We start from the raw sequence: 25,383 nt of genomic DNA, 5'->3' as shown, positions 1-25,383 counted from the left end.
CCAAATATTTGCGCTTCTCTTGTTGCTCTGCGGATGATTCACCGAAAACTAAAATCAACTTCAATAGAACTGCATAAAATCAATTTCAGCTCTTGGCGAATGACCTCCTGGTATTTTGTAGGTTCCACCGCTTTCACGGTTTGGTGGCCAAACCCAATAAGCCCTCCACACTGGATGGGCAATGATTGTGTTTCTGTCTGATTCCCCCAAAACCGTCAAAAGGAGGAGAAAATCACACTTTGACGGATACGAAAAAGGAAGGTTCTTTGCGAAATAACACAGTGAAGTTAGCTCGATAATTGAGAGAAAATGCCATGACTATATATCGTGTTGAAAGACAATAGTGATCCATTTGGAATATTTTGGACAATAATGGAGGGATATTGGCTAAGAGTGGTTATTATCAACATCATTCTCATTTTATCAATCAGAGAAAGGACACAAGCGGAAGGTACGTTAATTCAGTTAGATCTGTAATAGCTCTATGGTTAGATTAAATCTTCCATTATTAACCTACATATAGGTATGTATGCTATATATTGCAAAATTTGAAATGTAAGGCAACATTGCAAATTCATATAATTACCTTATTCCGTCTTTAATTCTTATTCAACGTTTCCGACAATATTGCTCTGACGATGATAGCGACCTTATATAGGTGACGATGACATAAAAATTGTGGAAATAATAGTATTACACAACAAAAACTGTGGTGTTAACCGGTGTACATAGAGGACCACACCAGTCATTAAATTGACACTGTTAGTTTAACACATATAGGTGTTATTACAACACCTTTGGTTGTTACATTTACACTCTTTGGTGTTATGTTCAATCTCGAGGGTGTAATTTTAGAACCTCAGGGTGTGGTCCTCTATAGACACCAACTGGTGTCAGTTTTAACACCACGGTTTTTGCAGTGTAGTAGTATTAGTAGTATATAGTAGTAGCAGCAGCAGCAGTAGTAGTAGTAGTACGTGTAGTAGTAGTAGTATGCAGTAGCAGTATAGTAGTAGTGGTTGTAGTTGTAGTAGTAGTAGGAGGAGGAGGTTGGCTATAGTAGAAGTAGTATAGCAACAGCAGCAGCAGTTTGTTGTAATAATAGTTGGTGTTTATAACAGAGATAACGATGATAATGAGTAATAATAGTAGAAATAATGAATACAGAATACTATTACTATACTACTAGCACTACTACTAGTACTGCTACTACTACTACTACTACTACTACTACTACTACTACTACTACTACTTTACTACTACTACTACCAATAATAATAACAATAATGAATAATAATAATGATAATAATAAAGAAATGGAAATAAAATTATAATGATGATGATGATGATAATAATAATAATAATGATAATAATATTTTAAGACTAATGCTAAAAAATAAAATGATTTTGATGATGAGAGATGAATATGATGATACAGAATAATTGAAAAAAAATATAATTCGAAAACTAACGGAATATGAGCTGTTATCTACAAATTAAAAGGATAAAATATGTCTTTGGGACCACAAATCGTAGAATTTGCCTCTAGGGTATAACAAAGGTGAATGCACTTGATAGCCCTTATTCAATACTGAAGAAAAGACCTCTATTTCTTGACTATTCAAGTATCAACGATCTGCAGTATCAAAACTTGAGAAAATTGCCAGTAAGAATCCGTACCCCTCCATGACGGGACTCTGGTGTACATCAAGTTCCTGACTACTATATGATCATGCTTGTCTCGTCAGACTAAATTTATAGGTTTATGTTCTTGCATTCATTTTGTTGTATATAATGAACTTTAATGGATGAAGAAAACGATTATAACTTATTTTTGCTATTCCTCTTTCCCCTCCTCCACCCCCCTGCATCCTGCTCGCTCGCATTCTTCAATATGTCGGATTGAAAAAGGTTTGAAATATTTATTTCATCATCGTTCCGTGGAATCATGCGATCCTTGTCCCTACATTGTTCGACCAATAATAAAGTAACACGCAAGCCAATTTGTCACCATGACACGAATAAAAGAAATTGTGAATCCTTGAACCTCATTAATCAACCAACATAACCTCAGCAGGATTCCCAGTTTTCCCACATTCTATTTTCACCCATGCACGAATACAACAAAAGGAGAGGGGGGTTACAATGTGCACATTAACCCCTCTCAAAATTACAAGGGTTGATCGTTTTATCAGAATCTAGATAATATTTTGTTCATTAGGATAATTTAACCATTACTCCCCCCAAAAAAAAATCATGAAAATAAAAAAGTAAGTGCCTTTCTGATGAAAATTCAGTTTCCCCTGTATCACTCTGTTCCAATTTAGTTTTCTTATCAATTTTTTTCACAGTGTTCGTACATTTTTTTTGCATGTAAATTTGTTTGCTTGTAAGCTAACATATTGACCGAATGGATTGTATTTGTCTATGGACTAGTTTTCTGATTTACTATATCCCTAGCCACTGGTTCGTGTTATTGCATTCTACTTTTTTTTTTGCATTTTGCCTATGTATAAATATATAAATAAGTGTAAAAATGTAGATAAATCAATTTAAAAAAGCGTATGAATAAAATTATTGGAGAATACCAGCCGAATTTTGAATTTATTTCAAATCTTAAGGATTAACTTTTAAATCTCAAAAGATTTAAATGCAAATCTTTTAGATTTACCAGGGGCGGATCCAGCCTTCGCCAATAGGGGGGGGGGGGCAGAATTTTTTTCAGCCATATTTTCCCCGATCGGCCGCTCGAAGATGATTTTTTTAAGGGGGTAGTCCTAATAGTCACTTCTTAGCTTTAAATCAACATAAATATATACTATACTATATATATCTCATAATCTTTATTCATATAGTGTGAGCTCGAAGCGCAAGCTATTGAACAAGATGTGTATGCAACTAAATAGATTTTTAATAAATGTTTTGAACTGATCGAAAAAGTACCTACTAAGGACTGCTTGCAGTAGCCATGAAGACGTTACATATTTTAACAATCAAATAATGCGAGCGCGAAGCGCGAGCTGCATGAAAATCAATTAAGCGAGCGCAAAGCGCGAGCTTAAAATATTTCATATTCCATTCTGATAAAGGGTCAATTTTAAGCTCTATATTTCAAGCACTTTGTAGGAAAATTGTGAGGTAGATATGGATCGCACTCAATAAAGAGCTGACATTTTCCATTATTATTACTTTTAACATATAGGACCGGGACATTCTAAAGACATTACATCATCATATTAAAATGATGACTATCTTCCTTTTCCTCTTTCTAAGCGCGAAATGAAACTTGTTGATATTATATTCTGAAAAAGGAGACAATTAAATTATTGAATTAATATCTTATTTATTAATCTAATGAGCATATGAGAGCGCGAAATCTTTTAATACTATGGCCTGAAAAGTGGACATTTCAAGCACTTTTGTAATTATGAATAGGATGCATGATTTGATATATTTTTAACAATCAATGCGAGCGCAAATCTCGAGACGAAATTTTTGATAAACCTAAATGGGGATTTTAAGTAGTTAGTTATACATGTAGAATTGATATTGGGATATACATATCTCACCAATCAAAATGCGAGCGTGCAGCGCTAGCTGATACGTTTTGACAATCAGACACAAATATGTGTATTTTGAGAACTTTATGGAATACAGGAAAATAAGTACCTGACAAATCAAATTTTGCGAGCGCGCAGCGCGAGCAGAAAAATTTAATATTCAGACCATAAAACTGACATTTTTACAGAGCACTTATTAAAAATCAATTTGTAAATCAAACAAAATAATGAAAGTTCGATTTCCGACCTGAAGTATGTTTTGTATATCGACTTCCAAACTTGATATTTTAAGCTCCATATTGAGCAAGATATGTAAATCACCTATAACAGGCAAAAAATTTATAGAGTGACAGAAAATATTTATGGGGGTTTGTTTTCCAAGGGTTCCCCTCAACTTATTTTATTCACTCGTCTTCCTCCTCTTTTTTTTTCTTATCCTCTTTTTATTTCTTTCTTTCCCTTTTTCCCCTTTTTTTGCTCCGCCAATAGGGTGGGGGGAGGGGCCCGGGCCCCTCGGCCCCCCGGATCCGCCTATGTTTACTGTATATTTAAATCAAGAAGGTTTAAATCTAAATCTAATATTAGGCTGGTCACTATTCACAGCCGATCTGGATTCATTATAAATCCTTGGAATTAAAAGAAACTAAGTTAAACATACTATTTATTGTATAATCCAGTCTGATGCTTGGTCGAAGGCAACACTAAATGTTGGTGCCAGTGTTATTGTCAGGAAAACAAAAGTTAATGGTACTATATTTAGAAATGGCAAGTTAACGGAATTTCTATTCTAAAGACAATCATTTTAAAACAAATACTCCTCGATAGTATACATTTAACCTATTATTATCTTACATAAATTTTATTGTTATTATATCGCCCTGTCCCCATGGAAGGGTGTAGAGCGGGTTTTATTATAGAGAATGGATAAAGAATAATTTCTGAAGGAGAAGACTATGAAGGAGTGTTGTTTTATTAAGCTGATAGATTACATTTAGTGGTATTGTGTTGAAGATCATGACAAGTTGTCAATTCACACTCGGCCGCTCTCCACCCAGGTCTTAAGCAGTTACTTGGTAGGATGCTAGCATCAATGTCGTTGACTTAACAATTGGAATGTCTTAATATTTATTGACTGCTCTTGTTGGAATACTCCACAGGGAGTGGAGATTGTGCATACATCTTATGCGGGCAAAAAACAATCCTTTATGACTGGGGTAATACTAATCAATCCGTAAATAAACTTATACACCCTTCCGATGTGATAAGCGCTATACAAAAGCAAAATTACTATTTTTTATCATAGTTCCATATCTACTTTAGATTGTATAAGACACTCCTTTGCTTGCAAAAGATGAGTTGCCTTGGACAGCTAAAAAATCTTGTCTTATAGCAAATTTTTGTCACAAAATATGAACCATTTCCCCAAAATTATAAGTATATTCTTTCCTCCTCGTAACCGGCAAAGAGTAAAATAGTTTTAAAATGGTAATGTTATATTCCCCAGATCAATTCTCCATAAGCTGTCCTACGGACCGGATAACCTTAATCCCAGTCGGCGAAACGATGGCAACGGTTTACTGGTCTGAGCCGCAGGTGACGGGCGGTAGCGGTCAGGTAACCGTCACGTCATCCATATCTTCGGCGTCATCATTCGAGTTAGGAGACACGACGGTCATGTATAGCGCCGTCGATGAGAATGGGAACGAAGTCAATTGCACATTCGTTGTCACCGTCAAAGGTAATAAACGAAAATGAAAAACAAATAACTTGGTTATAAAGTTTATTCACTGCTTTTCTTAGGCCAATATCATTTAGAATTTTAGAGAGCAAGTTTGAAATTACCCAAACCAACTAAAAGGTTAAAGTTACAAACTCATCAAGATGATAGCTAACAATGTGAAAAACGCCAACAAAATAATAACAAATGTCAAGCTTTGCACTATTATTGACTATTTCTTTCAAATAGTTTTGGGGCAGTTTTTCATTGCATGATTCAGTCAAATCAGTAATAAGACCTAATAGCAATCGACTTGGTCTGTTACTATTAACTTTGGGGCAGTTTTACATTTCATGTTACAGTCAAATGATGATATATAAAATCAGTAACGTTAATAACAAGAATTTGTGGTCCTTATTTATGTATTTCTTCTACCACCCATTGCATACAATAATCTCAATATCTATGTCATACATAGCTCCAACGATATATGGTTGCCCCGATCAAACGATAGTCAAAGATAACGAACCCGGCCTCGACGATGCCGTGGTGACGTGGGTGGAACCTCGAATCCAAGACGCTTCATCAACTACTTCGTTGACGTCAGATATCAAGAGTGGTTCCCGTTTCGTCATCGGAGAGACTACTGTGACGTATACACTGACGGACATCAGCACGAACGTCGAGACGTGCGAGTTCATTGTGCAGGTTGTAGGTGAGTTTGAAACTTTGGTTTGAAAGGAGCATTACCCTTTCTTTAGACATGTAAAGCAGGGGCGTGGCAGGTCCTTGTAATATCATATGAATTTTACTGACATAGGAACCAATTGATATAGAGTGCGTATCAAAAAAAAAAACCCGGGACAGTTTTGTAAAATTTGTCAAAATTTTGTTTCAAATTATGATGCCTATATTTTGATGTTCATATATACACTCTAAATTACAGGGATTTAAAACAAGTCCACATGGACTGTAGTTAGGGACCAATCGAATTCCGGATTTAGTTTGAATCCTTAAGATTCATTTTTAAATCTCGAAAGATTTAAATTTAAATCATTTGAGATTTAAATTTAAGTCGTTAGGATTAAAACTAAATTCAGAAATCGATTGGTCCCTAGCTACAGTCCATCTGGACTTATTTTAAATCCCTGTAATTTAGAGTGGATGCTCTAAATTCTTATCTTTCAAATGCCCTTTAAAAATAAGTTTTGTTCATGCTTAAACGAACACGGAATGTTTCTGTTGGGGTTTAAAAAAAACTTGCGCAAAATTGCAGAAAATTAGAAATATGATCATCAGACTTGGTATTCAGCAGACTCCTCTTTGTCTCGCCTTAACGAAGTTCACCAGATTAATTTTTCTGTTGTAACAAAAATTTTAAAGTTTTTGCTCAACTTGCTCCCATTTCTTTATGTTCATACTTGGTACATATTATATACCACATCACGTGTGTCCATGCCGAAGATGATGGGGTCATATTTTATGTAGGGGTCAAAATGTCGAATGATATGAGGTCATGTTCATCCCTTTTTGAAGTTTTTGTTTAACTTGCTCTCGTTTCTTTATTTCTGCGTCAATTTTGATCACATTGATTCAAATGATTTTTCGGTAATACCATGTGTGTGTTGTTGAGGATCATGGGGTTAAAAGGTCAGTTTTTGTTCAACTTGTTTTCATTTCTTTGTTTCTGAATGAATTATGCTCATACTTGGTACATAATGATACTTGTGTTTACAATGCAACATGTACGTCCATGAGGATGATGGGATCAAAATTTATCTATAGATGCCCAAAGATCAAATGATATGAGGTCATGTCCCTTTGACTCGATATTTGTTTGCAATATCAAATGTGTTGTTTTTTGTAATTTAAATTGTTTTAATCACACAAAATTAGCCTCGTTGTTTTATCAATTTTACATGAATTTTAATGTTTTTATTTGCTTAATTTGGCTTAAAACTGTATTATGATGTGTTACGTAGTATTAATCTTTTAGTTTTATGTTTTTAAATGGGTATATACAGACTTATATTCTTTTTTCTAAACAGGCCTTCTTCATTTTGTTTAAATAACAGATATGCAATGATAGTATCTAAGCATGCAATTATACCTACAGATTGAGTGCTTAATGCATTTTTTTCAGTGTTTTTTAATTGTTTTATTGTTGGAATAAAAGTTATGTTCATATCTCCTCCCTTTTTGTTCTTTGTTTGTAAATTTGTATGGAGGTATAAATACAACAACACATTTTTTGTGAATACATTTGGCCATATTTAGCACTTGAAATGGATATATAATTAAATGAAATACATCGAAACAACCAAAGTTCTGACTTGGGTTGAGAGTATAATCAGGCAATTAGATCATGTAGATATAGAAAGAAAATTTATTATAAACTATGTCTACATTATTCCTATGTCCATTGCATGATTGCTATGATAAAAGATATCCAAAATCATGTTCTACATAATACACATAAGACGCTCGTTCATATTGGAAACCACTAACATGACTAACGTGCAGATGGGGGTGGAGTTGTAAGGGACCATGCACAAAAAAGTTCTAAAACCAAGAAAAAAAGGGGAAAGAAGGAGAAAAGAAAATAAAAGGAGGCGAAAAAGACTAAGGTATTACATTATCTTTATTATCATTAAATTATCACTAAATCAGATTTTCATCTTAAAAAGGTCAAGAATTTGTCTCATACAAATCAACCTATGGCCCTATATGGCATTATATCAAAGTTTTATGAAACCATATCATCTATATAGTCGGCAAATAAAGCTATAATATCTACCATAACTCGATGTCCAGTATCAGGATTTAACACCGGATCTTGTAAAAGTTGAAAGAAGCGGAGGTGTCCAATTACTTCTGGATTCTGAACATGAATGGATATCCAAAGGTCTAAATATATAAACAAAATCCTGTCTAGTGTTATATTCAAAATGATCAAAATTGTGTATGATTTGAAGAAATTAAATGAATTATGAATATAAGGGGAGAAATCCTTCCTGAGAGATTTATACTATATTATTAAGTTTTTGTCATGAAATTTGTAGGTCGCTTAGATATTATTACGACCTTGGATAATAAGGCCATTGCATTATTGTGCAATATTCCTTGTGTCAATACATTGAAAGCATATTGACTTTCAGCCATGCAAAATAAATAAAGTGAAATAAAACTTTAAAAGGCGATTTTGTTTATCACTTCCAGCGTGAAAGTAAATATGATATCACAAAAGCCAACAAGGAAAATCCCACTACATCACCGGACCCTTTGAAATGAGACCAAACACAATATTGATTGAGTTTTGACAGATAAAGTTAGAAGGAACTTAATAAAAAAAGGCAAAGTTACATGTAGGTTAGATAAATAGATTGATAGTTCTGCATGCCCATATAGATTTTCTTTCACATGGAGACGGCTTGTGATAATAAGTATTTTCAACAAGTTTAAGTCACATTAAAATTTTGTGGGCGTTTTATTCCTCCAGTTCAGATCTTAAAGACAAATATTATTCTCAATATGGCACTCATAGTGAATATGTCTTTGTTTCTGTTTATGTGAAAAGTGTCTTGTATCATCAATATAGAAATTACTACTCTTGTCACTAGTATTATTTCGTCATTACAATTATTATCATCATCGACAGTAGCCTCATCATAATTATCATCATCATCATCATCATCAACAGGAGCATTATCATAACAATCACCAACATCAACATCATCATCATCATCATCATCATTATCACATCATCATTATCATTATTATAATCGTCAGCAGCAGCAGTGGCATATCCATCAATAATATTTTATGGTACAACGTCTTAATAGGATCTGATTTTTTTTTAATTATCAACACAACTATTTGTATGACCAAATGTTTTAATTTAAATGACTTATCTACCACATTCTACACATGGGTCGAATGTGGCAAATGTAAAAGAACATCGTTAAACATTGTCGAAGGAGTTTGAAACACTAACCTAATTTAGATCATGATAAGATCAGATGGAGGGCTTCATAGAATATTGTTTGTAATACGGTTGACTGGGTACAGTACAAAACATTATAAAAGGGTATAGATTATGTAACAGCTCTCATATGTAATTTTCTCTCGCTACAAGGACCAATAAACTGAATCTAATTCAAACTAAGCTGGTGAATATAATAAGGCAACATAATTGAGAAGAAGGGGAAGAGGTTACTTCGCTGTGCCAGTATGATGAATTTATCTTGTTTATTCTGCAAGCAAACTTTCATTCGGATCTTAAAGAATGTTTTAAAACCCTCTGTTGAGGCAGGGCAGTCGGTTAAAAGGTCTCGTTCTATAGAACCGAGATTGTGATGTGAGTACATTGAAAAGAACCGAGGTCAGTCCAGAACAATGTTCTTGAATCATTGATATAACGACACATCGCTTATATCAGAAACGGGTCTATAGGATTTCATTAGGTCGGGGGGGGGGGGGGGGGGTCTCACTGTTAAGATGACTTTGATTTATTTCCCTTTCTTCTTCTAGATATGCCAATATTTGATACAGAATGCTTAAAGGTGTATTATTGTACCTTGTCAAAACGTTCAAATCCATGTTAAAGGTCAGCGTGCAGAGAAGCATATCGTATAGTGAAAGAACAATGTAAAATGATCAATTAAGCTCTAGCAAAAAAACAAACAAACATATGTATTGCTAAAATACGAAAAAGGTCTAGATTTGGTACGGTACTCTTTCTTGAAATATTACAAAGCGACCCCCATTAGGTATTTATATTGTTTATATTCTTCTGTCTACTTTATATTGGTTTGTTTCTTGAATTCATAGCATCTTTGAAAGTTGAAACACATCTTTGGCTGATCAATTTGGTTGACCTTGGCCTTTGTGGTATTATGACAAATAAAATCACTCAATTTTGAATTAGGCATTTATTATGAACGAGTCATTTCAATGTCCTCTACTATGAATATAGAAAAAAATCTTCTCCATTATGTTCCTAACTTTTTGCAGATGTAGAACCTCCGACGTTCACATCTTGTCCAGATAACATCACGTCAAGAGTACTAGCAGAATCTGCTTGCAATACCAGTTCTCCTCAATGGACAGAACCAACCGCGACAGACAACGATGGTACACCAACGATTAGCACTTCTCACTCAACAGGCAGCGGCTTCGATTGCGGTTCGACCGCGGTTAATATAACCGCCACGGACCGGTCCGGTCTTGTTGGCTATTGCATATTTAACGTGATCATCCAAGGTATATGCTGAATTATAATATAAAAATGTACCTTCAAATAACAATGCGGACCTTTTGTTGACTTTCTGTGGTCTTTAATTGCATTCATAAAAAGACATGATAATTATCGCTCACGATGTTGTTAACACTGATGCCTAAAAGAAACAAAAGTGAAAATATTTATACTTGTTATGATACAATTTGATACTTAATTATAATTTCCTTTATATATATATATATATATATATATATATATATATATATATATATACAACTTTTTTCTGTATACAGCTACTATTTGTCATTAACATGTGGTTAGTTCAATTCGATTTATTCAAATAACAAATGAAATATCAATAACATGAAATGCACATTGGATGACGATTTCAGCAGATCCCCAAATACCTATCACGATTCAATCCTATAAGTGCTCTTCTGAGAGGGTGGTCTCCATAATGGTGTTCACGATGTAGATATTGAAATAATATCCATTTCCCAATTTATTTTAAGATGGGGTCATTTGCACGTCTGAACACCTTTTCTCTGATAGCCTCGATCGCAAATATTTGTCCATGATCACATTTTCAAGTATTATTTTGACATCCCTTGTGAGGTCTGTATTATTCTTGAAATATGACTTGTTTAATCGTTTCGGACCCAGTCTCCTACTCATCTGGGTATAATGATCATAAAAGTATATAAAAGATATTAGATATATTTTGGGGTACATATAGCATTTTTTAAAAGTTTCATCGTTTGAACATTGCTATATGTCACGATATTTTCCAAGAATAATCTTAATTCAAACGACGTTCCAATTCGATTTATTTTTTTCAGTTGGTGCTTATGAAAACTGCCCCAGTAACATCACCGGGGTGAACTCGCCTGGAATGTTCTCGGGCATGGTAAACTGGACACGACCGACCATCATTGACCAAGATCCTAGCTGGGAAGAGCAAGTCAATCCCGAGCCTGACCACGAATTCTTCGTGGGTACGACCAATGTGACGTACGTATTGCACGATAGATCAGGCGCTGCCGATATCTGCTGGTTTACCGTCACCATAAAGGGTAAGATACAATGGCGGATCCAGGTAAGGGCATATCTGGCCCTTGCCCCCCACCCTTTTGAGAACACCCAAAAATATTTTTGTACTGGAAAACGCCGTGCATACGCTAGTGAGGCATACATGTTTGAGCATTTATGTCAAATTTTACACCAAGTTAATTATACACTCATTGATGCCCGACGGAAATTTTAAAGCAATACTCACAGTCACGTTTAGTGAAGCAAGGGGACTTTCTCCAACGAAATTGGTCTGGCTTCCCAAGACGACCTGATATTGTTTACATGGCTGTCATGGAGTAATAAGACATACAGTTATCTTGTTTTCAATCCGTTCTTTCTTCTCTCTCCATTTTATATATCGTTTTCTTTCTTTTTTCTGCCCCTTTCTCTTCCCCCACTTCTGTGTTGAAAAATCAGGGGAGGGGTCTTCCCTGACCCCGTAGCGCCGCCTAGCTGTCAAGTCTCAAAATCATGAAATCGTTCTTAAATAATTATGATATCAATTTCGTTTATCCTAGATATTGAGGATCCGATTATAGAATGCCCTGCCGACATCGTAGTCTTAGCATCAAGCAGGGATGGGCGAGCCAACGTGATCTGGCCAGACCCCTTCACAACAGATAACGTTCACGTGAACGTCAGATGGAGCAACTATGATATAGGGGACGACTTCACCCTGGGCGATACGGTGGTCATCTACGGGGTCAACGACACAGCTGGAAATACAGGATTCTGTAATTTTACTGTTACCGTCCAAGGTGAGCAATGGACGTATAGGCCTATATTATAGCCCCGATTGATTTATTAATAAATTCACTTTCAAGGATCCAGACCAATGTACAAATGTTTAGAATACTAGTACGGTAACTTTACATTAAAGTGGTAACTGCCATGGTAACATTTCTCAGCAGTCAATAAAAATCAAGGATTCCATGTTGATGAAATTGGATGACAACGTTATTACGATGATGGTAACTCTTTTTTCAAGTCTCGCACAAAATAGCTCATGAGAATCGTACCGTTTCTTTCACGAAAGTGGCTAAAATTACATGCAATTTATGAAACGAACTTTAACAAGAGAAGACGCCTTGTAGATGGCCAAACTTGAAGCAGGCCTATTGGCGATCATGCAAATTATGTCCAGACGGCTTCAACCTTACTCTTAAAAAATGACTGTATTAGGCATGTTAGATAAAATTAGATACTGGTTTATCTCTGCGGATTCTGGTGCTTTAATAATAGGTTTCATCTTCTATCGTCATAAACAACGACAAACATATCATTAAGATGAAGAACCCTATCAATATGAAACTACATGTGTTTCATAAAAAAATATATACTAGTAATCGACTCAATATTTGTGCAAGAACCTTCTAAAACATAGTATGTGTAAGAATGTTAATCGTAAAAAAAGCCACCGACACACTTACTGGCAGCAACATCGGTAAACAAAAATTTGAAGAAGAAAACCAAAATATAGTGGCAGCAATAGCATCGGGGATTATGGAAGATTGGCAGCAGCAAATTAACATAGCTAGCGTAACTTTCACACATTTCCCTTATCCTGCCATTCCCATGTTTAAACATTGACAGACATGATCATAGTCAATTGAGGGTAATTAAGACCTTTCTCTCACCTTCTATTATCGTGCAGAGTTCGTGCTGACTCTATTTACCAAGATCGATGGACATATCCTCGTCGAGAACGATGACGTGGTCATCAACGCTTCCAGCATCGTCGAGTGTCTGGATGCTTGTATAGATGAAGAAACGTTCAAATGTCGATCAGCTGAATATACGTTGTCGGGAGAGTGCCGTCTGAGCGCGAACATCGCACGAACCTTCGACGACCTTGAACATCAAGATGACGTCACCTATTACGAAAAAGTTGGAGGTGGGTTGTTTTCAAAGTCTGTTCAAATTGAGGGTAAATTTTCTTTTAAGTATCGCAAAATACCTTTCCATTCCACGTAACTTGTTAATCGGGATCAATTCTGAAAAGCCAAGTTGACGATTTCGACAAAACGATCATGACCCAATCACAATGAGCATTCCTGACGGTAATGATGTTGAAAATATTTATTTATATGTCATCAAATCGATCTCTTGATTTCATTTTTAGTTCGAAAATTGTTGCTTTTAAATCTATGAATATGTTTAGAATAGCGCCAAAGTATATTCTGATTACCAGAGGGGGGGGGGCAATTAGATCAAAAGATGACGCCAGTTTTTCCGACTAAAAATAATGGTGGTTTATCTCTTTTATTTTTATATCATTTTAGAAATGATTGAGGCAGCCGCATCCCACCCTTTCTGCCAGTCACTGAACGGGCTTCCTATATGTCAATCCCTATTAATTTCCTAGATACAATTTTGTATAAATTTAGATAATACACCGCCAACATTCTGGCTCTGTCCTGACGACGTGAGTCGACCAGCGGATGAAGGCTACCCTTTCACCGTCATCTCTTGGTTTCGACCTCTAGCAAATGACGACAGAGGGGGGCCTATCACGATGACATCATCACATCAACCGGGAGATGTCTTCTACATTGGTTCGACCGAGGTTGTATACATTGCCCAAGACGAGTCCTTAAATTGGGGAACGTGTTCCTTCATCATAACTATCACAGGTATAGAGAAATGACGATTAATGTTCGTTCCTGACTTATCGGATATACTTGCCGTAGTTCTTTCTCTCCATTATATTACTGGATTGTTCGAGAAAATATAAATTTTTGTTAGTCCCCGTTCAGTTAAGTCTTCCCCAAAATAATGTCTTTAAGAATTCTTCATTATAAAAAAAATGTATAACACATAAAAGATATCATAAAACAGCAAAGAATTTACAACAGTTAAATATGCATCTATCTTTAAAGATATAGATCTAGAACTTAATTTATCTTATCTTATTGCATTTTCTATCTCATATATTTAAATATCCTTTAAAAAGATGAGAATAATCGATGTTTTTTTAATTCATCAATCATTTCTGGTGTATTTTTTTGTTGGATTAAATTTAGTATATTGAGAGACTTGTTAAATGAATTCATGATTCATAGGAAACTAGTTTGGCGGCCTGACAAAGCAAACATAACCCATTCATGAATTTATATTTGGGGAAAACTTATTTTATAACTTCATAAATCATTTTAAAACTTTGATACTATCTGGAAATGTTTTACCAATGCCTCACATCTTCAAATCAAAACGTTTCCATAGCGTCGTTAAGATCAGATTTTTTTTTCCTAAAAAGACGATCAAATACCGACAATCCACGGCTGTCCTGGTCAGACATATGGCTATCTACATTCTCCAGACGAGCGATCGACCGATGTTTCTTGGTTGGTACCACAACCACTGGACAACTCTGGCAATGTGAACTTGACAGTTTCCCACCAACCCGGCGCCATCTTTGACAGAGGCGATACGACTGTCGTGTACACGGCGGTTGATCCTTCCAGCAATGAAGAGACTTGCTCGTTCACAGTCACAGTCTTTTTGATACCAGGTATAGATCTACAGAGATCTCTTAATTTTGAATGGTCCATTTACTGATTTATGCATATCTTTTGAAGTGTAACTCGTCATAAAGCCAACATTCACCCATAAGATTGGATTAGCATTGTCTGACGTAGCGACATCAAATGTATGGATTCAATGTCATTGCCTATAACGTTAGGTTTCCCTGACGGCGCAACAAGATGCATTCGTTCATGAGCATATGAATACAGGTGCTTTCCCAATCAATTTAGACATACATCATTACTATTCTAATTCAACTAGCGACTTTTTTTTGTTTTGAAAGCATACCCGACATAGCAGTAACTAATGCATACAGCTCGATTTCATGGATTGATATTGATTTTTAAATGCAAAGTTAATGGAATAGCTTAAAGGCCCCGGTGACAATTGTGAAAATTCCTGAACAGGTCTTAAGTTGTTTAAAGGGGTTCTGTATGATTTGAAGTAAATATAGTGAATATGAGAAAGAGAAAAAGAAAGAGATAATGAGAGGGGGAGATAGAGAGGGGGGGGGGGGGGGGGAGAAAAGGAGATAAAGGAGAGAGAAAGGGAGAGAGGGAGGGGGGGGGGGGAATCAGGAATGAGAGATTAAAAAACTCGACAATAGATTACTAACATAACTAACCACTGGCGTAAATCCGTGTTGATGGGTGGGGGGGATGACCGAAATATTTTGGCATTTTTTTTGCAATCATGTTTTTAGATATGCAAGGAATTGTCATTGATATGTCCACAGTGGCGTACCGTGGGTCACGGCATTGGGGGGGAGGCACCAGCAAAATTTTTGAATCACTGAGTGAGTGCGCTAGTGAGCGCGCGAAGCGCGCTCAGTTGCCAGTTATACTGACCTAATAGAGACATTTTAAGGACAATGTCATTAAACGGATATGTATCTCACTGATCAAATAATGCGAGCGCGAAGCGCGAGCTGAATTTTTTTTTATATTCACACCTAAAAAGGGACATTATAATCAACTTTGTGTAATCATGATAGGTACCTGTCTCGCTAAACAATGCGAGCGTGAAGCGCGAGCTGAAAATTTAGATAATTCAGACCAGAAGTGGGGCATTCTAAGGTTTCTTTGTAGGAAATAACTAGGACCATACGTATTTCATTAACCAAATGATGCGAGCGCGAAGCGCGAGCTGAAAATTTTTGATATTCAGATCAGAAGAAGGGACATTTTAAGGACTGATTTTAGGAATTCATGAAGAGCAGACATATCTCACCAATCCACTAATGCGAACGTAACCACGGACAGGAAATGTTTCATATATACGAAGACCTTAACATGGGGCAATCACTTTTTGAGTCATGAAAAAGAAGCATATGTCACTACATAAAACAATGATAACTCAAGTGCTAGGAAATATATTTGGTTTATATTGACTTGAAAACGGGATGTTTTAGTACAACAAGATTATATATCTCGTTAAACAGACAATGCGAGCCCCAGGAACAATGAAGACGTAGGCCCTGGGCAAATTATGTCTCATAAAGTTATGATAAAAATGTTTCTTATGTAATGTAACATAACATAATTATAATATAATATTATAATGAATAATATTTTCTTCTTTCCCACTACGTTTTTCTTCCTTTCTCCCTCTTTTCTCCTTTTCCCCCCTTTCCCCGTTTCTTTTGGTCAGCCGATGGGGGGGGGGGGATGTGCCCCCCATAGTTACGTCACTGTATGTCCATATGGCAAATACCCCTCCAATGTTATCTTTGTTACCCCATGATGGTTTAGTGGTTTTATCGATTACATTAAAACATTTTTGACATTCCATCTTAATCCCTTCCCAAAGACCCCAACATTGATGAAATGGAAGAAACGGGGGTTTCTCTTCAATGTTATAATAAGGACATAAGTATTTCGTTTGGAAATGGTGAACTGGCTCTTTATTTGCATTTTATGATTCAATAATATTGTTTTATTTGTTAAGCGGTATTTTAGGAAGAATTTTAACCAATAAAACAATCATCTCTTGTGATTTTTTTCTTCATTTCTTTCGTAAAAAGAGGGGGGGATGTTTGTACAGGCCATCCCCCCCTCCTCGAAAAGTGGGGGGGGATATATCCCCCCATCCCCCGGGATTTACGCCAGTGTAACTAACAGATTTACTAACATATTCAAATTAAAATTCTGCACACCTTTCAAACAAAGATGTCTTTGAACGACTTTCTTCGCGATTGAGTTTTTTATTTTTGAAAATTGCCGTTGTTTTTTCCGTTTCCAACAGAGAAAAATAGAATTGCAATGGAGATTGAAATACCTAACCTTGTGTACTCAGATGCCTTGGCAGATATAACCTCTGAACACTATAAAATGGTGGACGAAGCCCTGCAAATACAGGTGAGAAAGAGAGAGAAAAAAAAAACGATGTTCTCTCTGCTGCCAAAGTTATAATATACATATGAAGCATATCGGAGGGTTTTCTTTTTAAAAATACATGAATATCGAGATACTTTCATGTCAAGTAGAAGGCTATTAAATTTTCAGGAATGGTTTGTGGCTTTATTGCAACCAACCTAAAGGGAATTGCAAGAATCCTCAAACCAATTTCAAATCACTTTTTGGTGAAGAAATTAATCTTATGTATTGTAATAAATTATTAATATGCAATTGACTGCTGGCCTGCTTCATGCAGCAAAAATGAAATGAAATCGGAAAAGTTAAGAAGAAATTATGGCAATTAGAAATTAAAATTGTGGTTGATTGGTAATTTTTTTGTATTTTGCAATATCTCCAAGTTACAAACTTGTTCCCGTTAAGCAATGACTGTCATCCAGAGAGAATATTTTTTTTACTAAATAACTGGAATGCTTTTTAGTTTGATAATGAATTTATGATTTTGTTACCAACATGTGATTGTTTTCAGATTCAAGAAGCCTATGGCAAGGATCCTAATCTATTAGACTCTGTTATCACTAACATAACGTGAGTATTATTTTGTCTTTTGCTCCTCCTCTCGATTTTAAAAGGAATTGAGAAAGAGGCACTGGGGTTGACAAACGAAATTCAAGGATTCAAGTAAGCATTTCAAAAGAAGAGTATTAATGTCTGTTAGATAATTTTCTTTTTGATAGACGGCATGAGTATGTAACAATCCCCATTTCCCATTAATTTTATCTGCTTCTTTCCAACTGTCAAAATTTCACTTATGATTATGAAATGTAATGCGTTCAAGAACTTCTAATTTTGTCTTTTTGATATTTCTATTTCCTGTGGTAATCGTTTCCCTACTGAATGATACCAGGGGCCTGGGGACGATTTTAAAAGAGGGATTCTGGTTTGAAAAAAAAAATGACATGAAAAAAGGGGGTTAATAAACTAAATAGATAAAAGTGAAGGTGATTCTAGATTTTAGGATACCAACCTGAATTTCCAGGCTTATATTTTTCATTCGCCTTTGCCTTTTGAATTATGAAACAGTTAAACTTTACACAATTTTTTGCCAGTTATTCTGTCACATATTATTATGTACATTATTTCTTAAAACGTCAATAAAAGACGAATAGATTCACACCACGAAAGTTATGAGTTTGATTTTTTATTTGTTCTTCCTTTTATGAGATAATCTTCTCCTATATCACTCTCCCTACATTATCTTGTCTTTAGAATGTCTGAAGATGGGGGTGTAGTAATCCAACTCAGTCTTGGCTTCTTAAGGCCAACATCATCTGATTCCAAACGAGATGAGACAAAGATTTTCTTCACATCACTCAGGGATGAAGGTTTCATCGGTGCTGATGTTAAGGAGATCAGGCTCATTAATCATGATGGTAAGAATACATATTCTGAGCATGAAGAAGATGATAATTATTACGGTGATGGTGGTGATGATGATGATGACAATAATGGTGACAATGGTGGTGGTAATGATGGTGATATGACGGAGATGATGATGATGGTGCTGACGATTATGGTGATGATGATGGTGACAATGATGGTGATGATGATGGCAGGGGTAGTGATTATGATGGTGCTGACGATTATGGTGATGATGATGGTGACAATGATGGTGATGATGATGGCAGGGGTGGTGATGATGATGATGCTGACGATTATGGTGATGATGATGGTGACAATGATGGTGATGATGATGGCAGGGGTGGTGATGATGATGATGCTGACGATTATGGTGATGATGATGGTGACAATGATGGTGATGATGATGGCAGGGGTGGTGATGATGATGGTGATACGAATGATACAATGATGGAGACAACCATGATGATGATGATGGCAGTGGCGATAACAGTGATGATGATGATGATGGTGATGATGATGAATAATGGTTATGATGGTGGTGATGATGACAGTGATATTGATAGTGGTGGTGGTGACAATGATAATTACGATGATGAATTAGGATGATGGTGATGGCAACGATAATGGTACTGAAATGACTTATAATGATGATAATGATGACAATATAATAACAGTGATTGATTCATTCTAAATTTACAGATAGTACAACCATTGTGGATGAATGTTACTTCCTACCCTGCCCAACTGGCATGAACTGCACTGTTGAGAACAAGATCTGTGTCTCCTATTGTCCAGATAACCCAACCTATTGCCTTCATGACAGTTACTGTGTCAAACCTAATGGGAACAACATAGTGGCTTGTCTGTAAGTTATCAAAAGTTCTATTTCAAAATTGTGTAACGTTGAACAAAACAAGCCAATTCTTCCCATTTCCAGTACACTTCATGGATATTTATCTTCTTGGTATTTGGTGACAAAATATTGCATCGATCTCCTAGTTGATTGAATTCCTATGTATTTCTTAGCTTCAATTTAATCTATCTTCTCTCCCTATATTTTATTAATTGTGATTTATTGTGTACAATTTTTTTCTCTCTTTTTTATAGAAGTGCCACATATATGTTACATGTATATTATTTGGCGAATAAAGATGATATATATCAACATGTGAATAGGTTGAACATAACCTGGGGCTGTTTCACAAAGATTTAAGTATGATTTAGAGTCACATTTAAATGCCTAGTTGCGTGTGGTATAAAAGGCATGACCGCATTTTTCAGATCAAATCTGCAGGAAATCAGGAAATCCTTGGACAATCTTTATGGTCACCAAGAATGCCCTTTGTTTTAAATGTACCAAGTGGAAAATTATCATATTGTACAGGTCTGTTGCATATTTCCTTCCTCTCCCCAAGGTACCTCTCAAAATGGAATAAAACATCCGATTAGAAAGTTTTAAAGTGGAATATATTTGTTGGTAGAAAAAAAGAGATACTAAGTTATAAGATGACATACAACCCCCCCCCCAAAAAAAAAAAAGACTGATAGGCCAGACCAAATTGTACTTTTTAAACTTTGAATGGGGATGATCTTGAAAAGTCATGAATTCAGAAAATAAAATAATTTCTCTTTTTGTGTTATTGCAATTTTTTTGCAGACCCCAATTCTCTAAGACATTAGAATGTCAACTCTTTCATCTTGTTATTTTTTCCAGATGCTCTGAATTCATCTACTACGGCACAAGATGTGAATTAGAAGACCAAGTTAATGGTGAGAACTACCACCAAATACAGGAATATACATTAATTATGTATCTAAAATCACTATATTACCATGCTCAGCATGTAACATTTCATTTAAGTTTAAATATTTTTTGAAGTTCCTTGTTTATTGGGGATCATGATTGACCCTGGTAGCTACATGTATGCCTTGTCATGTCCCAAACGGATGACGAATTGGCATAGTCTGGATGGTCCTAGTACACAAGGGGCATGCATACTTGCCATGCACAAAGAACTTATGATCATGGTATCTTTGCAGTGATGTTAACTAATGTACTGTGTCATATTAACAATGAAATGGCAAATCTCTTTGTCAGTGCACCATCTCATCAATAAGAGCAGTCAGAATTAAACAATCTCATTGTCATGCCACTAGTCCGTCCATTGGGATATTTATAATATATATCTAAACGTACCAAAGAAGAAATACATTTTATCAATGTTTGGTTTGATAATAAACCAATGATTTCGTTATTAGGTCACTAGAATTCTATTTACTGTGTTAAATAGTTTTCAAATTTTGTTAGAATTTTTAAAACGTTGAAACCTAAAGGATTATATTTTAATGGTAAGCAGCTGAAATTTACTTGATAGGTTGACATTTTTTTTGTATGATAAAAGACCCCCAAAAAACCCATCAAATTCACAATTTATTCTTACCTCTCTTAATCATTATTCTAATATTCCTTTTATTTTCTGCTCTGTAAAACAGAGCCTAAAACCCTGGCAATTGTGGTAGGAGTTGTCTGGGTTGTCATTTTGCTTCTACTCCTTATACTGTGTTTCCCAGTCTACATACGCAGATGCAAACAAAAGAAACATCAATATCATGGGTAAGGATTATTATACTGATGTTAAGACAAAGTAAGATGTATAGTAATCAAGAAGAAAAGAAGATAATTCAAACGGTTTTATATACCAATATAACAAACAATAGCAATACTAACACCATATCAAATTCTGCCTATAGAGGAAGGGGAGAAGAAGAGCTAGAAGAGGAAATGGAAGAGGATGAGGAGAAACAGCTTATAATTTTGACTACTGATTAGAAATAAAGTTAGGAATGAGGAAGTTTTCAAATTTTGACTTTACAACTCCCGATATTCAAACAATCCCTTAGATTAACTTGGTTGTCATGGTAAAAGAATGTATGTTCACCTATGCATGTGTACTTTCTTGAATTATCCTTTTTGAATACTGTCATTGTGCAGTTTTTATATTGAACATCGAAATCCTGACTGCAGTATGAAAGGTCATAATATCTTAATATACTGAAAATTTAATGAATACAATTTACAACGTAGTTTGATGCTTTCAAGATGGTCATGCTATATATTTAATGAATTTGTCTTTGGCGCATATTTAAACAATGTAAGGAAAAACAATTTTTAATCCTCTTTATGATGCTTTATTAGCAACCATCACATTCTGGTCAATAGCCTATTCAATCTATGTCTTATTTTCTGTAGGAGTGACTCAGAGCTTGTCGAGCCTGATGCCTACTATGAAAGCGATGGCGACGATGACGACGATGGTGGAAAGACAAATCCGGCTTTTATCAATGATGAAGGAGTTGAAGTCGAGGAGGAAGAGGAGGAGAAAGGTAACGATTGGCTAGGGATGATAGCGGCCATGAAAGCCAGAGCTCAGGGGGACGGAAAATCTGATGGAACAAATGAAACGATTAATATGACGACAGTAACCGATCCAATGCTAAAAAAGGAAGATCAAGCAATAAAACAGAAAGAGATGTCATCAAATCTACTTAACATTGAAGTAGAGACAAACATGGAACATGGCAATTCACTGTTAGTCCAAGATGAGCCTGATCAATGCAGCACTGTTCCCGATGTTTGTTTTGCTGAACCATCGAATGGCAGTAGCGAACAGCGATCGGTTGCAGCTACCGTGCATAGAAACGGAGATGGGAACTTTACAATGCGATCATCACTTGGCAACATTCAAGAGATAGAAGAAAGTGAAGAAGGAGGTTTGGATACCAGAACACACAAAAGGAATTCACTTTCAAATGTTTCAGATAACATTGACGGTATCTACTGATACAGATTAAACCAAAAACCAAGGCCCAAATTCGCAATGTGGCTTTGAATTATTAAAAAAGGTTAGAGCACTATTTATTTAAATTAATTTACAAACACAGTGGGCTTATTAAAGGGCATGTGACATTTGCTCCTGAATTATATGCTCCTCTGAAAATAAAAAGTGAGGTTAAGGGCTATGGAAGGGTTTTTGGTTCAAAATGATGCAAGTACAGTACATGTATTACGAATAAAGTTAGGGTAAGCGTTGAAGTCCAGGCTTATCCGAGCTAAATATGTGGATTTTCGGTAAGAGCAATTGTCACAAAGGCACGTGTCATGGAACTTTAGTAACATGCGTGAATTTGGTGCCCTTCGTAAGAAAATGGTGCATTCAATATTGGACTCCTCTGTATGCCTTAAATGAGCATAATGCATCAAATCGGCCTAAACCATAGTTATGGATCATGTATTCAAAACCACCTTTGTGAATTCGGGCCAAACAGTATACTAAATCTACCTCTTTGATTATGTTGAGGGGATGTTCCTGAAAGAGTTGAAATCAACACGACTAAAAATGAAACTCGACTTAATTTTGAACCAGTCGGTGTAAACACAACCCTTTCTGCAACTGCAAGGTGACTAGGCTATGATATATCTACATGTCATGAAGCAACATGTCATTGATTTTACTATCCTGGTTGGGGAGGTGGTGATTTTTTTTTACCTGAATGCTTTTGAGCAAGCAACCAGAGGACCAAAGGCTTAAGGTCCTCTCTGAAGGACTGGGTAATGAGGATAAATGCCTTACCAAAAGGTACTAGCGCACAAAAGGGGGAATTGAACCTGGGTCACCAGAATCCAAAACCTTTGCTCTACCGACTGAGTCACCACACCTTGCATCTGATTGGCAGTGATCAAATTTGTGAGTGAAAATCAATGACAAGATTAGCCATCCGATTGCAGCCATATAGACCAGTTCGTATTTACACATGGGCAATTTTGGTCAAATGACCCTTCATTTCTTTCATTGAGATAGGCAGATTTCAAAGCAAGATATTATGTAAGAATGCCTTACATAGCAGGATGAAGAAATTGAATAGACCAGGTGACTAGAATACCACACAATTCAACACTCTATGAAGGTATTTGTTGCATTTCTAATTTGAATGCATATTATAGCATGTTATACAATGTACTTTTCAAACTGTGAGATACCAGTCGTCCGTGGACGCATTGTTGTTTTTTGTGGATGTAAATGAAAAACACAATTCAAAAGATACATGAATAATCAAAAATCAAAGTTGGTGCTTATCTCATTAAATTTTAAACCACCATGTCACTTTTGTACAAATGACCTTTGTCTGATCATGCGTAGAATCTTCCGATCATGCGCAGAGTGGAACTACGAACTGGCTTATTAAAGTTGATAATTCTGTCATGTACTTTACTTTAATATAGTTTTAATAGTATATATATTAATGGGGATTGCAATGACATTTTTTTTCAATTGTAATGAATTAACAAATATTTTCAATACAGTTATTATCTTTTTTTAGGTTGACATGTGATTTGATTACTGCAAGAAATCATAAGAAATGATATTGCTAAGAACTGAATTCAGATCAATCTAGAATTGACTCAAGGGGCTATTTCACTATCATGATCTGAAACCCTAATCCAACCCAATCATTAGATCAGCAGAGGGGGGATAGGAATCGGGAGCAGCATAATAACAACATTGTGAGGAAGAGGTAACAGCCGGCATTTATTCAAATCAGCATTGTCGGCTAAAATATTTGAACATGTTCGAAATTTCATGCTGATCTTCCCGATCAGAAACGCCCATTTTGAATTATGGGGGAAGTGGGAAAAGCGTAAACGACACAGCACAAAGTCGTAGGATGAGTGTAATCAGGTCTTTCCTGGCGTACTAACAGTGGCACGCTGACGTAATTAATCCCTCGTTCTTTTGGACAATTTTTATTACTACAAACCATTTCTTATTGACTCCCGGTAAAATGGTTCATTTTCCCCCGATCTGCCAAATCATAGCAAAATCGGCATAGTGCAAAAGGGGCTTCAGGAAACAAATAAGACGGTTGTGTTTGATGAAAGTAAACATTTCAGTGTTCATAGAATTAAATACCCTATACCATATATTCTTAATAATAAAGGATGCATAATGGTCAATATGAAGTATAAAAGGTATTTGGTTTATTAATATTTTCATATCAAAAGCACTGTAATACTTTTTTTAAATAGTACAGTTGTATGATATTCACTGGCAGGGTGCAGAGAATCTTGAATCATACTCTCACTACACATGCAGCTTTGTTATATTTTATCTACTTCAAATAAAATATTCATCAGTGGAATTCAGTATTTTTTTGTACACTTTCCAGGTCTACATAACTTTATTACAATTGCAACATTTCTTCAAACTAAAGGTATTTGAAGACATGTCTAATTGAGCGTTAAAAGCAATCCTCATTTGCAATGCGTTGTCTAAATTTAACTTTAGAAACAGCAATATTACTAAGCCCTAGAAGGTATGTTTTGGTTGATAATAATATTAGTTATTAGTAATATTTTCAAAGGTACTTGGGTAACTTTACATTTGTTACAAGTTTCATAAAATACTACTAAAAGTGTTCTGTAGACATATCTGATGT

The 25,383-nt window shown here is 35.5% G+C and overlaps 1 protein-coding gene across 1 annotated transcript; it reads left to right on the top strand.

Annotated features, from left to right (window-relative positions):
* The first annotated feature begins 183 nt into the window (after positions 1-183).
* LOC129265527 (hyalin-like) lies at positions 184-25,191 on the top strand. Its single transcript, XM_064101914.1, has 16 exons — positions 184-451; positions 5,065-5,298; positions 5,756-5,992; positions 10,291-10,539; positions 11,356-11,589; positions 12,106-12,345; positions 13,242-13,481; positions 13,975-14,220; positions 14,844-15,098; positions 17,357-17,469; positions 17,996-18,054; positions 18,736-18,899; positions 19,588-19,753; positions 20,603-20,658; positions 21,382-21,502; positions 22,139-25,191. The coding sequence occupies exons 1-16, from the start codon at positions 373-375 to the stop codon at positions 22,728-22,730; spliced, it is 3,285 nt and encodes a 1,094-aa protein (XP_063957984.1). The 5' UTR covers positions 184-372; the 3' UTR covers positions 22,731-25,191.
* Positions 25,192-25,383: the final 192 nt, after the last annotated feature.

This window comes from Lytechinus pictus, chromosome 7, assembly GCF_037042905.1.
Source record: "Lytechinus pictus isolate F3 Inbred chromosome 7, Lp3.0, whole genome shotgun sequence".
Taxonomy (NCBI): Eukaryota; Metazoa; Echinodermata; class Echinoidea; order Temnopleuroida; family Toxopneustidae; genus Lytechinus; species Lytechinus pictus.
This window is presented reverse-complemented; position numbering and strand designations above follow the sequence as displayed.